The sequence below is a fragment of the Plectropomus leopardus genome, chromosome 6, assembly GCF_026936395.1.
Source record: "Plectropomus leopardus strain MGB_pleo_1.0 chromosome 6, ASM2693639v1, whole genome shotgun sequence".
Lineage (NCBI taxonomy): Eukaryota > Metazoa > Chordata > Actinopteri > Perciformes > Serranidae > Plectropomus > Plectropomus leopardus.
This window is the reverse complement of record NC_142181.1, coordinates 16405709-16421721: the sequence shown is the minus strand read 5'-3', so window position 1 is coordinate 16421721 and position 16013 is coordinate 16405709. Positions and strand designations below refer to the sequence as shown.

The 16013-nt window shown below is 38.5% G+C and overlaps 1 protein-coding gene and 1 long non-coding RNA gene across 2 annotated transcripts in view; one reads left to right on the top strand and one right to left on the bottom strand.

Moving 5' to 3' along the window:
* The window catches only part of LOC148189349 (uncharacterized), a 119798-nt gene that overhangs the window by 83779 nt on the left and 20006 nt on the right, over window positions 1-16013 (bottom strand). The gene's annotated exons all lie outside the window — the stretch shown is intronic.
* LOC121943152 (uncharacterized) lies at window positions 11176-14366 on the top strand. Its single transcript, XM_088078881.1, has 2 exons — window positions 11176-11329; window positions 11981-14366. Exons 1-2 carry the CDS (start codon window positions 11297-11299, stop codon window positions 13208-13210), a joined length of 1263 nt encoding a protein of 420 aa, XP_087935007.1. The 5' UTR covers window positions 11176-11296; the 3' UTR covers window positions 13211-14366.

Sequence of the window (16013 nt, the reverse complement as noted above, 5' to 3'; positions counted from 1 at the left end):
AAACCCGGTCCTTATCTGTTAGCGTTTCAGCATCTCCAGTTACCTCGTCTCAATTTTTTTTTTAATGGGTTTTTCGGTAGAAATAAGGTCTGTGATTAACACAAGTTTAAGAGACTTTCATAAAAAAGTACGGTTGCCGAAGTGTGAACATCATCAACCAAAACCGAGCCGAACACGGCTTTACGGCCTCGTAGTGGTGGCGACACTATTGGAGTGTAGTTTTGTTTTTACTTCTGGCAATTGAATTAATGCTTAAAAATCCTGGAAGTGGTGTTCATTTGTGAAGATTATCTTGCTAAACAAAATGTGTAAGTGTAATAAATGTCCGTTTAGGACAGACAATATTTTCTGTACTAATCCAAAATCCAATTAAAAAATCCCATAGGATTTTTGACGAGGGATTCAGGGCAACATTAACTTCTGGGCTGGCCGACAGAAAAATGTTATCTTTGGGGCATTAAATTGAAGCCAAATAATCTCAGGTGACTATATTAGAACATTACACAAAGCAAACAGAACAGTACACAAAGTAGTACATGTTGTGCAAAGAAAGACCATTTTAAATGCTTTAATTATGACTTGTAGCTGTCGCAAAACTAGCTCCATCTTGCAACACGATGGATAATGTTCAGTTGCACAAGAAGTTGAATATAATCAGCCAGTCCTCACTTACTTTCTGTTTTGATCTCTCTGTCCAACTTAACAAGTAAAGTACTATAGTCAGGATTTATTGCCACATGGCTGCTGCATCCACAAGACGGGGCCTGTTAAGCTGCCTAAGAAGAGATTTTTTTTTACTTTCTGTTGTATTTTTCTGACTGACCACGGAGTAAAAAGTTTGGATTTGTCTCTAGATCAGAAGTTAAAATCAATCTCATGACAGATTTAGATTTGTTTTGTGCCAAAGTCCTTCACAATGAGTGTGAAGGATGATGCCATTAAACTGATGTGAGATTTTTTTTTTTTTTAAATAAAGTGCCTGTTTGTTCCTGAGGGGGAAAAACTTCACACCGAGAAATTTGTTTGGGATGTGAATGAGAAATGTATAACTCAGTGGAGAAAACACCCCTTTGGAATAGAAACACACACACACACGCACACACACACATACACAGTCAAGATTTCACTCTCTTACAAGAATCCACCACTCCCCTGAGGCAAAATAACAACTCTGGAAAACACAAGCATTAATTGTGGCATTATCCTCTAAATTGCTGTTGCAGCTGTCATGGGTAAAAATTCTGCACATCATTTGAATTATTGCTGTTTCTATTTGAACATCTGTCTTTTGACAGCGTTTGGCCCACAGCAGAAATTCCTCCAAAACTACTCACACTTCCATAATGACAGGGGAAGCAGGACAGCTATTTCCTCATTACCAATAAGCTTTGCAAACAAAATATATACAGCATAAAATTTACTAGTCTGATACATTACATTCGTACATTTTGTCCTTGTGTTGCAATTCCTTCTGGCCAAGGAATTGCAACACTGTTGATTACTTTGCTCAAAACATACATTACAGTAAAAAAAATATAAATTTCAAGCCCAACTTGGTTTTTGTAAGAGGTTTATCTGTGAACGCCTAGCCCTCTCTTTCTGGACAATGGGTTTGTGTGTCTGTATTTGTTTTGCAAACTGGCCCCTTTTTTTTTTTTTTGCTTTTGCTTTTGAGTGTTTAGCCGTATCAGGCCTGATCCCGCCTTGAGACAAAACCCTGAAGAAACAAGTCCAACCAGTCATGCTGATGTGTGCCACAGGCTATACCTTTGTCCTGTGTAAATCTTTAACCCTCTGAGTTCACAGTCTGACATCTTCACATGGTCGTCCTCAGTGTGGAAAAATCTAGGCTGAAACTAAAGGTGACCTCTGACAATGGGTCGACAAGAGCTCATGCTTCAACATTCTGCAATGTTTTATTCATGTAGAGGTTATAACAGCCCTGACCCCCGAGGGACTGACTCACTTTTCTCAGTGAAACGAGGAAAAGGTACAGAAACAGGATGAAAGAATACACTGAAATATAGGAGAAAACACAACCTATTGCCCCGCAACATGTCTATATTATATTAATATAATACCAGACTAGATATTATCTTACATTTTTAATGTTGTAAGATCATAAACGTTGTCTTTCCCTGGTTTTAAAGGCTGCAGTCCAATACACTGACATTTTCTAACCAGACTGTTCTAGCTGTTCTATTATTTGTCTTCACCCACTGAGTCATTATATCCACACTTCTGATGATTGTAAAAAATCTCTGTGTAAATATTTTGTGAAAGCACCAATCGTCAACCATACAATATTGCTGAAACAACAATATTGAGGTATTTTGTAAAAAATGTTGGGATATTTGATTTTCTCCATATCGCACAGCACGAATACAACTCATTTAAGAAAATAAAAGTCATACACTAATCTTCTTATCACAATTAAGCCCCTTTTACGCCGCCTGTTCAAGGCAGGAATAGTACACTGTTATCCTGCCTTGCTGCTCTGTATAAAGGGTACAATCATGGAATGGGGGGACAGAGTTGACCTTTAAGCCGACAGCGGAGGTAGTAACAACGTCAAATCAACGTTTGCGTAAAGGGGGCTGCCAGCAGAACGGCACCACAGACAGGACAGGAGTGATGTTGTGACGACATGTTATGTGGGCAACCTGCCAACTCAAGGAAGAAGAAAAGTGTCAGAAAATCGGGGAAACAATGACGTTGGGGGTAAAATCAGTCACCATATAACAGGGACGGTAAGTGATTATATTACCATAATATGCCATTGTTATTGTTTTTTATTTTTGTTGGGCGGTTTTGGACAGCGCAAGTGTGAAATGGGGAGAGAGAGAGGGAATGACATGCAGCAAAGGGCCGAGGCTGGAGTTGAACTTGCGGCCACTGCAGTGAGGACACAGCCTCTATACATGGGGTGCATGCTCTATCCACTGAGCCACCAGGTGCCCCGCCATTGTTATTCTTTATCAAGTGATAACAACGTGCATGTGCATCACTAGAGGCAGACGCTGTTGTGTTAAACATCATGCACTTGTCATGTCCTTTTTTGCCTCTGCGATGCCAGCATGCTGTCTAAAATCACACACGTGGGTGGCTTAATGCCACCGTTTTTTGGATGTGTAATAATGCCAAGGCGGCTCACAGAAGGGACGTCGCAACGGCCCTACAGTTTGATGTGTTTACAAATGGCTTCTGTGTCATTTAGTCCAATAATGATGCCACTTGTAGTTTCATATATTACCATAATTTTAAAATAATATCACAACTAGTGATGATTAACCTGTAAAATCTGACAAGTAAAAATTTGGAAACTAAAAATATAAAATGGTTAGAAAATGTAACTGTAATTCTTAATTTATATTTACTTTATACCTAATTTAGAAGTTTAGACAAAATTTAGCTGCATTTACTTAATTTTGTGAAGTTGCTGCAACTTAAAAATTACCTTGTTCTTTTATAAGTGCTAGAAACTTTGGTAAACCAAGTAAGTCTGACTGAACTTGATCGTCACAAAGAGGATATTGCCAGTGATGACATTGGGAGAGCTGCAAGTTTTGTTTTGTTGACATGCGTAAGAAAATAAAAATATGCAAGCAGAATACAGATAAATAGCACACTTAACATAGTTTACCATAGTTGCTATAAATCAAAAAGACTGATTTGAAACACTTGTCATTTTTAAGTTGCAACAACTTAAAAGACAAAAAAACAAGTAAATATACCTACATTTTAAATAAACGTAACAATTACATATAAAATAAACATAAATTAAGACTTATGGCTATATTTACTCACATTTTTTACGGCAAACAGTTTCCTAAAAAAAATTAAAGTAAAATAAATGATTTTGCGGTGCAACAAGAGGAAATCTTGAGAAAAAAAAAGAAAAAAAAAACTAGGAAAGAACAGAAACTAAATGAGATAAACGTGCAAAGCTACCAGGAAACAGGTTTTGTGTAATGTTTGATTTAAGGAAATAAAGGTCAGTATGAAGCTTGAGAAAGGAAAACACCGCATTAGGATTGCCAAATGACTGCTCCATGTTTTCTTTGTTGTTTGATAATGCTGACACATACACAAAAAATTCGGAGTAGTCATTATCTATTTTGACCCACGTGATTACTGGTAATGACGCTGAAATTGATTTTGCGTATCGACTGATGGACACATCGAGACAGGCAACTGTTACAACATGCGGGGATTTCTAGAAGTATCCAACAGCCTGCTATAATAAGCTGCCAAAGGGAAACAAGAGTGCGACTTTAAAATGATCTCCTTTGATTGAAGACTGGTTCCATTAAACCAAATGACACTCATAGTAACGTGTTACGTTTGCACGTCCGCAGTGCATTGTGTAGTGTGTGCTCAGTGCATGATTTCCAAAGTCCACAGTCCCTTTGATCCTACACAGAAACACCCTTATCTGCTACATGACATATATAAGATAAAGATGGAGACTGTGTACCTGTCTCTCTAAATATACTGGATGACTTTGGAAAGGCAGGTACTTTCCCCGGCCATAATGTCAACACAGGCTCACGGCCAACTTAAACCACTGACTCACTTTCTCTCCTCCCTCCTCGTGCTCCCGTCTTTCTCTCCCTGTCTCTCTCTCGCTCTCTCCTCCTGATGAATCACCTGATAAATTCAGCGGCATGAGCAGCTCAGCCTCATCACATTTCTGTGTCAGCCATGTTAACACCGCAAACCTGCTCCACGGCTGTTGCTAAGTGACTGTTGAACCCATGCCTGCTTATGTGTGCAATGTTTGGCATGTCACCATAGCAATGCTGTGGAGGGCAGGGTTAAATATTTGCGAAGTATCACTTATTAGAGGCAGAGGCTGGTCAAACTGTATCTGACAGGGGCTTTAGTTGGAACTGGGCCAGGGATAGAGGGAGAAAGGAGGGAGGGATGAGGGGTGCAATGTCCTATATCCTGAAGCCGGCAAATAAAACAATCAAAAGTAAAATCTCAGAAGGTTACAATCAATATATTCAATTCAAGGATGGTTAAAAAAAAAAAAAAAAAAAAGATTTAAGAACACAATATCGTCAATATACTATTTATCACCATCAGCATTGTGATCGGCATCAATTTTATTTCAGCATAATGGAAACCTCAGCAGCGCTCTGGGCATCTGCTTTATAAGCTGACCCCACCTGGCTGTCACCATGAGCCATATGACCATGAGTTGGCAGTTTAAAGCCATCCAGAGTGAGTCAGACTCCTAGAAAGTCCCCTTCTGTTTCCTTCCTATGTGTCTTTAGAAAGGAATCTTTGAGGGGTGAAAATATAATATAAATATAACAGCACAGTCAATGTAATTCCTCCTCAGCGTTATTGTAGAAATTGTATATTCATAATGGCAACTGCAGTTCAGCTATGAGCTGTTCTGAACAGTAGCACCGCAACACAGTTAAAACTGCCTTTTACAATTCATTACATTCAATTTCATACATTTTAAATCTATTCTGAGTATTCAGCAGGCAGATGAGTGCCGACTTATACAACATCATCAGATTCAGTGGTGAATGTGTTACACTTACTGAAGCACTGTACAATTTTGAGCTGCTTTACTTAAAGATTTTCATTTCGCATTACTCCAGAGTCCACTCTGCTACAATACAGAGAGAAATATTGTACTTTTTACTCTACTGCATTTATTAGTCAGCTAGAGTATAGACAAAATCTCAATGACTAACACTTCCTGGCAGACAACTGGCAATTATTTTGACTTGCACAGATATGTGTAAACATGCTTGTTTTTTCTATTGTCATTTTCAGCTGTAACTGCAACATTAAAAAATATATAGTTGAACAAGGTGGCCCGACCTAATTAACATTTCTGCTGTGGTATTTTATGCATTGTCTTGTTTTTCTAGTGTCTTTGATAAACCCAATCTTTGGTTTCATAAGTTAAAATAGAGGGTGCTCTAAAATGTATTTTAACCGCCTAAAAAAAATCAATATCAGTTTAGATGTAGTCTGGTTCTGAGATAACGACTCCAGTTCCCTGTCAGAAAGAACTGTCTGACGGCAAGGTAAATCATTGAAAATATTCTAAATATAGCATACACTCACGCTGATATTATTTTTTCTATACAATATGACACATACAATTTGCCACATAAAGTATGTGAATATGTATGTATAATATGTATTAACTAAGATTTGGACTACATACCGCTTGTAACATTTGTATTATTTGCATTACTGTTTACTACTTTTAGCCAATTTTGATTTTCTTAAACCATTGGTAAGCCAAGTTTACAGTGTATTTTTTAAACTAAAAAAAAAAACAAAAAAACAAGTAAATATACCTACATTTTAAATAAACGTAACAATTACATATAAAATAAACATAAATTAAGACTTATGGCTATATTTACTCACATTTTTTACGGCAAACAGTTTCCTAAAAAAAATTAAAGTAAAATAAATGATTTTGCAGTGCAACAAGAGGAAACCTTGAGAAAAAAAAAGAAGAAAAAAAACCAGGAAAGAACAGAAACTAAATGAGATAAACGTGCAAAGTTACCAGGAAACAGGTTTTGTGTCATGTTTGATTTAAGGAAATAAAGGTCTGTATGGTCACATTTGTATTATTTGCATTACTGTTAACTACTTTTAGCCAATTTTGATTTTCTTAAACCATTGGTAAGCCAAGTTTACAGTGTATTTTTTTTTAACTCAAAATGTAACATACAAACGCTTGCTAAAAATAGAGAAGTAATGTTTTTCTATACATCTTCAGCCACTGATCTAGTCTGATGATTGAGTTACATGTAAAAGCAGATGCTGCATGGTAGATAAGTGTAAACACAGGCCATTGCTGGTTAATGATCCATCTATACAGCTTAGTAACATTACACAGTCACAGTACACAGGCGTCATGCAGGCAAAATGTGGATGTTGGTATACTCTGTATGACGTTCTTCTCTTTATCTAAAGTTTTATAGTTAAGACAGAATATCATATCCATTTTTATGCATGCTACTTTGTAGCAAAACAAGAAAACTTTCAGCTTTTATCTATAATCTAAAAGTTTTTATCAGGCCTCATTACCCAAAATTACAGAAAGCATTCATTTCATTCTTCCAGAAGACGTCAAAGCAAAACAAATATGTCTATTTATTTTATGGAATAACAAGATTGTCACATTAAGGCTCATGTGTTTCGGGTGAATGAACGTAAGAAAATGAAATTATATACAATGAATAGTTGCTATTTAGGGCCCTGAGGTCAGGGCTTTACACCTGAGGAATAGTCCCTCTATACTATGTGGTCCCCAAATATTTACATGACACACTATTCAAATTGTAATGGAGATTTTCATAATGAGAAATGTTTAAGATTTTAAACACCTGCAGTTGTTAGGTTAGATCTCCTCTTTTTATGGATCAGTCATAGCTTTCTGACCTGGCTCCATTTCTCATCTTTAACATTTTCCCACAGTCTAATCACTTACTTACGTTTTGTTCTACAACACGCCTGACGCAGCGTTGAGCGATCAAGTCCTAACATGTTAGAAAGCTGCATGTACGCTGGCATGTCACTGAAGAAAAACCCCAGTGGAAAACCTGGCATTGAGCACTTAGTCACCAAGGAAAAAAAAAAACAACAACCTGGAAGCTATCGTCAGCAGGAATGCTGCTTTAAGCCTGTGTTTGTGTGAGCATGTGTGTGTGTGTGTGTGTGTGTGTGTGTGTGTGTGTGTGTGCCCCGCCCTGTTAGAGTGACTTTCCATGCAACTGAGGAAAGAGACAGAACAGAAACAAGTAGAGTGAGGTAACCACAACACACACAAGCTCACAAATACAGAAACACACACTATAAACATGCATGTCACTGCAGCCATTCGATCCCCTTCCCTCTCTGCCAATTTACTGGCATTTGGGCGAGAAAAAAAGTCTGAAAAAAGTACAGAACCAATTTAAAAGATGGGGAGAATTTTTCCACACTATTTACCCAGCCTCATGATACATTTTCCAAAGTATGTATGCTGTTAGATTTATAGTTGGGCAAGTTATTTATATCTAGCTACAGATATTAATAGCTGAACATGAGAGGCCTGTTTGGCCTCAGTCGGTCTGTCAGTCTGTCCATCTGTCTGCGTAAGAGGAGCTGCGAGTTGTGATGATGGGGGGGTGTAATTCTCACCGGAAGCTCCTGACATTTAAGAGAATCTTCACAATCATACTTCAGTGGCATCATTTAAAGAGACAATGCTACATTATAACAAAGTTATTTAAAAACCCTTCAAAAAGTATAGGTAATGAATTAATTAATTAATCAATTAGTTAATTAACAAACACAACTGTGACAAACATTAATGCAGAAAGAAATGGGTGTTTAAATGTATGAAAACCGACACGGATACACACGTGGGTAAAAGAAAAGTGCAGTGAGGACAGAACAGGGAGAACATGGAAGTGCTCTGGCGGTAAATTATACTGAAACTACGGTTGTGTCACTGTTTCTTGAAGCGGGAAGTTACTTAGTGCATGTACAATATTTAATTAGGTGTTTTACACAATTTATTCTCCTTCTTCACTTGTTTACTTCCATTTTGTGAGACTTACTTTTAGTCTGTTGGAATTGTGCGATATCTATGTGTTATTTACCTTTAAAAATAAAGAAAAAAAATCAATGAAAGTGTAACTTATAAATGAAGTATATGACGTAGGTAGACTGTCCCAACACTAAGAGAACGGCTACAACTACCTCTGATATTTAAGAAAATTTACTCCAAATATTTACTTTAATCAAGTGAAGGATTAAGTTTTTGTTGAGTTGTCAGCTTGGGCACAGTAAACCAGGGTATTTAGAGCTCCTGACTGTGATTGTCAATAGTGTCAAAAATAAAGTTATTCATCTTTCTATTAACCTCATATGGGGTGGGCTGTTACAGCACACAAATATCATTATATACCCCAGTGAAATTTAGGTATGAAGGTATGAAAAAGCAGAGTAGTTGTTACTTTTACTGAATGTATCCAAATACTTTTTGAACTTCTATCAGCTTAAAATTAGTAGCCACTTCCCTCTGGTGTCATGGCTCCAACAATATGGCACAAAGTGTTTTGTTTTTGTTTCTCAGAGTGCATTGTACACTAGATTATTCTTTCCTTAGAAACAGATCATAGTACAGGTCACAATATCTGCATGGCATTAACAGGACCTAATGTAATATCCTTTTACCTATATCTATTTATTTAACCTATTTCATCAAGACAAATAACATTCTGTTTAACTTTTAATCATCATATAATAGTATTCATGAGCTCTCATGTGCACATGCTTAAGAATTCTTGTGTATTTTGCGTTTTAGCCTTGGGCTGAGTCTGGCTTTTTTTTTTTTTTTGGTGGCACCCTTCTTCTGTTTACCGCCATTACACGTGAGCGCTTAGCAAATAATATTGCAGTGACTTTTTTTTTTTTTTTTTCACACTTGCACAACATTTATTAGGACGTTTGCACTGTCATTGCCAGGAGTTAATATGACTCATGTGAGTGGGTGACACATGCAGCGGTAGCAGTGCAGAAAATAATGTACTCTACCCTTTAGCTGATATCAGCATAAAATATTTCTAGAAAGAAAATGGAAGCTGATAGATATTCTAAGATGTATCAGATAATGTATTTATTTACTGGAGTTTCACCAGGTCAGAATAATGTGTCTTTTAGTTTTGCTGCTTCACTCTTGCCCACATTTTTCCACATATCTTACAGCTATATTTATTAGCTATTAGTTAGTAAGACAGCTCTACTCGGATAATCAAGCTATTATAAGGTGTATAATTGATTAAATGTGTTATAGATGACAAGACAAGAGTGTGTGACATAATCATAGACCTGAAAGTCAGGTGACACTGTGAATATAGCCCTTGTAGTGTATGAGTCAAGGAAATAACCCTGAGCAAGTGTGTATACTGTAGTAGCGGCCTACAAAATAACACAAGATCACATAACACACACTTACACAGCATATTACTGTAATACGTTCTTGTGGGGGGAAACAGCTGCCACGCTCCCCTGAATCCCTTTGAGAAGGAAAACAAAAAGTCTGCTGCAACGCTCACCAAACCAGAAGGGGAGAAGCCACTAACAATAATCTTCTGGCAATTACGTCTTCTGTTGTTTTTGTGAAGTTTATTTGAAAAGATTTAGAATGATTTCCGGTGAGAAACTTACAGTTAGAATGTGAACTTTCCGGAATAAAAAACACCAAAAATGTGCTTGGTGCGGTTAAATAAAAATCTAAATATTAAAATGACACTACAGTGCTAAACTAACACAGTGCTGAACACAAAATAAAAGTATGTATTTTCTAATCTACATAGAGCAGATGAAAGTCCAGTGTCCAGTTTAATTCTGTTTAGATTATTTAACCCTGGTGTTACTTAAACTCACTTCTATCTTGTTTTCAGCACAGTGGTTTCTGCCTTCTGCTAATCAATACTGCTATTGGTCTTGCTCTGATAACTCTTTGGACTCTTTCACTGCTTTGGTGGAATATTGGATCCCCACAACAGAAACTAAAGTCAACCAGGGGAAATGTTGCTGTATGTATTCTGGTAAACAAAGAGATTCGGTAATATATTCTTTCCTCTCTGTGGGTAAAAACAGTATGTGATCAGGGACAAGATGATTTATTACACTTCCTGAAAACCTAACATTAGTCATAGGAATGTATATACTGTAAACGTATATCTACGTGTTTCAGTGTCTGCTACAGAAAAACCTCTGCTTTGTAATGTGGGATAAAGGGATCTGCGTTCAGGTCTAAACAAACAGCTGTATTTGCCACTTTACATCTGGCTGCTTAAGATCCTGAATTTTCAGAGCTGGACTGATTCCTCACTGTGCAGAAACCCCTGAGTAAACATGTACAAAATAAGAATAAACACAACAAGTGTACATGGAGAGCATGCATGAGAGCTATGTAAATAAGCCACTTTGCTTTCTCTTGCCTACAAAACTGAAGCATTTCACACAGCTCGCTAAAAATACACAGTTTTCTTTCTTTTTTTTGTGTGTGTGTTGTTGTTTTACTACCCGCCCTTCTGAGCTCACTATGAAACTTGAGGCGGAGGGAGGGAGGGGTCATCCGGGAACATAGCAAGTGGAAACTCCTCCCAAACCCTGAGGGAGGGGTAAAGGCCTATAAAAAGCCGAGGACACAGACCACAGATCTAACTTGACTTGTCTGGACACAGGTAACTAACAGTTAACCGTGGATCAGAGCTGAAACTTCTTCTTTTGGCCAAAGGGGTACAGCATGTCCGAAATGCTTGACGACATCTTCGCAAAGGTGAGTCGAAGTTTAGGAATTTTGTTTTGGGAAAAAAAGGGCTCCAAAAAGTTGGTCAGCCCTGTAACTCCTCTACCAAGTGTTTGCTTATTTGTTTATTTTTGCTCATTTTATTCCTCTGTGAAACACGGATTTGACAGTGAATTCCTTCTGAACTGAGTTTGGTCACAGAGGATTTCTCCAGTTTAAAGAGATAATGAGATAAGGGAGGCAGTCAGCGCTGGGTTGTTTGTTTTTTCAGTTCCAATCTTCTGCTATCAGAATATTCATGAGAAACAGGAAAGAGTCATAAACTGCAATTATTTGCATTTAATTTGTATTTTGTGACTGCATGTAAATGACAGATAAAGGTTTAGTAGTGAAAAGTTGTTTTTTTTTTGTTTGCGACTGCCTTCTTAGTGACTTTGTTTTGGCATTTGTGTCTCAGTTTTGTCTTTAAGAAATAAATTATCTTATATATGAACCTGTTTCAGAATAACTTTTGCTGATTAAAAGACTGTTGAAATAGATTTGTTGTAGAAAGTATGTTGAAAGAGGAAATGATTATGTATATATATATATATATATATATATAGAGAGAGAGAGAGAGAGAGAGAGAGCCTATGTGAAATTCAAGGTCTAAATCGTGACTATGTCAACTCTCTGTAACAGAACTTTATGAACCTGGCCCTGGATGATGCCTTGCTTCCGAAACAGTCTCAACTCAAAGCCCCGGGGGAAAGTCGACTGAACCGGTCAGGCTCCTTCTTCTCTCCCCCCTCTCCTCCTGCCTCCTCCAGCCACAGCTTGAGCACCGAGCATGTTAACAATAATGACGGCCCTTTCTGGCCATCTAACATCTGGAGCCAGGGCCCTGTCTCCAAACCCAAACAGCTCCCGTTCAGGCCTGACCGCTCAATGAGCCTGACCGAGTCCAGCAGTCATCTGCTCTCCTCCTTTGGACAGCTGAAGAACCTGGATGCTTATCCCTCTGCTGCAACTGTGGCTCCACCGCCTGGCTTCCCTCCCTCGTCTACTCTCCCAGCCCAGATCCCACAAGTGGTGGCCCCTAATCGTTACAAGACAGAGCTGTGCCGTGGCTTCCAAGAGACGGGCAGCTGCAAGTATGGCAGTAAGTGCCAGTTTGCCCACGGTGAGGCAGAGCTGCGTGGACTGTTCCGCCACCCCAAGTACAAGACAGAGCCCTGCAGAACCTTCTACAACTTTGGCTACTGCCCTTATGGCTCACGCTGCCACTTCATCCATGAGGACAAAATCAGCGGAGGTCCGTTACCAAGTGCCAAATTCCAGAATCAGCAGCAACCAACTCACAGTGGTCAGAATCCACGCCACCAGCTGCGCCAAAGTGTCAGCTTTGCTGGGTTCATGGGATCTACACGCAGCTCACCTCCTCCATCATTCCCTTCATCCTTTAATGATCCTAACCTGGGGTTCAGCCGTGCTCCTTCTGTCTCCCCACCTCCTGCTGATCTCCTCTCCCCAGTGTTTGGTGACTCCCTGCAGCGGGAGACAGCAGCATTCCAGTTTGGCAACCTTCAGACCCGTGCCAGCGCTGGAGACATCCACAACATTCCTCTCATCATGGAGCCAAAAGCCTCACGCTGTGTGTGTGGCCATGGAAATAACTTTAACAGCAACAACAGCAGAGTCTTCGCTAGCGTGGAGGACGGGCACCACCATGATGGCAGCATGCCGTTTCCTGGTCCTGGAGGCCACGGAGGATTCATGAAGCCTGCTGGACTCCAGCGTTTCTCCTCTGAGGACTCCCTGGAGGACAGCTACAGCAGCAGCAGTGGAGGTTCCAGTGGAACCGAGTCTCCAACATTCGACGCAGCCACCAAGAGGCTTACTGTGTTTGAACGCCTGTCCCTGTCCGACTAAACAGATCCAAAGAGAGGGAAAAGGAAAAGAACTGACACCTTGTTAAGTGCACCTGCATTTATCTGAACTTTCCTCAGAACCAGAACTGATCAGGACAAGTCACCTTTTGACACAATAACACTTAAAGTTCTTAATTTATGTTTGTAAAGTGGAACTCGTCTTGGAAAATCTACAAATACTGAGATGATTTTAGTACCCAAATGTTATCAGACTCTATTTTTATACTTAAAAATAATGTGTAGCCTATAAGACCTTTGTATGTGGTCTTCCGTAAAAATTAACTCCTCTGCAGGTCTTGATGGTACCAGCAAATAGTCTGGTTTGTACTTACCATAAATTTGTAGTGATCAAAATGGCTTATCTTTAGTGATAATCATAAATTCCTGCGCCTTAAAGAATATCCCTGCCTCATAAGGCTATTTAATCTTGGTGCCATAAACAGTATGCTTGATTCAGTAGCCTTAATCAGTGAGACCTGACATGTGTCATTGATGCCATTTTATCTGTGATATGCACTTTACAGCTAATCCAAATGGGAGAAACTGTCACATCTCCCAGTAGCATTCAACCAAAGCTTCATACTTCACTTGCTCTCTCTCTGTGTGTGTGTGTGTGTGTGTGTGTGTGTGTGTGTGTGTGTGTGTGTGTGTGTGTGTCTGTACATGTGCGTGTATGGGTGTATGTGTGTAACCGTCATTCTCCTGAGACCTGGGGTGCAAGCATCTTAAGTTGCAGAATACTGAAAGATCAAAGTGTGATAACATAAGAAATGTCTGTCCGTGAGTTTAGATATTAATATCTCTATGCAGACACAGATTTATTTCTTTAAAACATTCTGTTATCTTGGCTAGTTTGTGGATTGCACCCCATTTTTATTGTCCCCTGTTTGTTTGACAACCTGGTTCAGGGACTTTAACACCACAGTATTCCTTTTGGTTATTGGTTGCCTTGTGTCTAACTTAAACTAATATATTTATTATGATATTTATTTGTGTTTAAAGAAAAAAATGTATTTTGTACTTTATTTATGGAGAAATATTTCAACGTCTGTGAAATACCAATGTGAGAAAAAGCAGTAAAAGAGAATCTTATATTTTTAATTGTCTGGAAAGGGACAAAATAAATTTCTGAATAAAGAAATGAATGTATGATGGTCTTTTTGTCTCCATTGTGTCTTTCAGTGAGAATCACATGCCACCCAAAGTTTTTTAGTGGCCACATCTGGCCACCCCTATGAAAAAAAAAAAAATATATATATATATATGGATATATATAAATATATATAAATATAGATAAATATATCAGGGAGGGTCACTTATTATTAAGCCTTATACTCAGAGTATACCCATAAGGCTGAGTTTCACAAAATTTCTGCAATTTTAAATATAAGGCTGGATATTATATGCTTCTTTAGTTCTACTGCATGTTAAATTCACTGAGAAATATTAAAAAATAGCCTTTTGCATGTGGACCCCTGAGCCTCTGTTTCTCTGTGTTTTGTAGCATACAGTGTCTTTGTTGTGTATACAGTACAGATGACAGCATTTAGATCACCTCACTGTGGCACGTATACACATTATCACACAGCTTTCTAGTCCAAGAAGCTGCAATGCTTTGAAAACAGGTAAGTGTGCTCTTTACCATGATACTCGAAACTGGTAACACAATATACCTCTAAATCTCTACAAATAGAATTATAAATATTGAGAAAAGGCACTGTACAGGACTGAAAACAAAACATAATTATATTTGAATAAGGTCCCAAAATTCACATTATAAATTTCAGGTCCAAAACAACGATGGGTCAATACCAGCGCAGGGCGTTCACAAGCAAGTCTGTGATTGAGAAATCCAGATTATTATGGGAATTCCAGAGATCTTCCATCTTGATCTTTCTGATCACACTCTGTGGTTTGGCAAGATGGACTGAAGACATGGACGCAACCAGTACCCAGAGGACAGAATTACAACACTTCATTGCAGAATCACTAATGCAGAACAACTTTGAGCAAAATGTAGGATGACTCCCTGAAAAATCAAAGATTTAAAATTATCAGTCAGAGACCCCTCATTTGACTAAGGTTCCTTGTAGTTAAGCCATCTCCCTTTTTTTTGCTTTAGAATGAGCGCTCTTTGCTTTCAGGCTGTTCTACAGTATACAGGCAGCTGCAGACCAAGCACCATGGGGGAGTTTAAGACGGGCAGAGCCAGGTGAACAGAGGAAAGAGGCTTTGCCCAGTCAGCCTCTAAGGTAACGTTATCTTCTGCTTTCTGCTTAGAAGCGGTCGATTTACAGCTCAAAGCAACTTAATACGATACGGTCTCAGGCTTTTGTTTGATGTCTACTGTTTGCAAAAAACTTCAAAAATTGCAAATATCTGATCAGTAATTAGTGTAGTTGGCATGCATTAGCTCTGGGGGCTAACTTGGTTTGCCTTCTAAATTACATGATCAAAAGTGTATTGCGGTTCATTTTTCATTTCAACGATTTGAATCTCACATACTTTTTTATTGATTTTTCACTGCCTCACAATGCATCATTACATCCCTACTCTGAACATCTTGCCAAAACCTGTTTAAACTCTCAAACTCTATAGCAAACAAAGGAGCAAATATTATTATTTAACAGCCAAATTGGATTTGACTGACATAATTCTGAGTCAGGTACAGGCCTAACGAAAAGTCAGAGAGACCAAAAGCAAGCCAGTTCTGGATAAAATATACACCAGAAGCTCTGGTAGCAGGGGGAAATTATTTTGGGCCATTGCCTAACATCATCACTGATCATCATCACTGTTGTAAC

Coding starts and splice junctions, on each gene's coding strand:
- LOC121943152 (XM_088078881.1), top strand. CDS start 11,297: ATGTCCGAAATGCTTGACGACATCTTCGCAAAG. Junction 11,330..11,980: donor TTGACGACATCTTCGCAAAG/GTGAGTCGAAGT, acceptor TCTCTGTAACAG/AACTTTATGAACCTGGCCCT.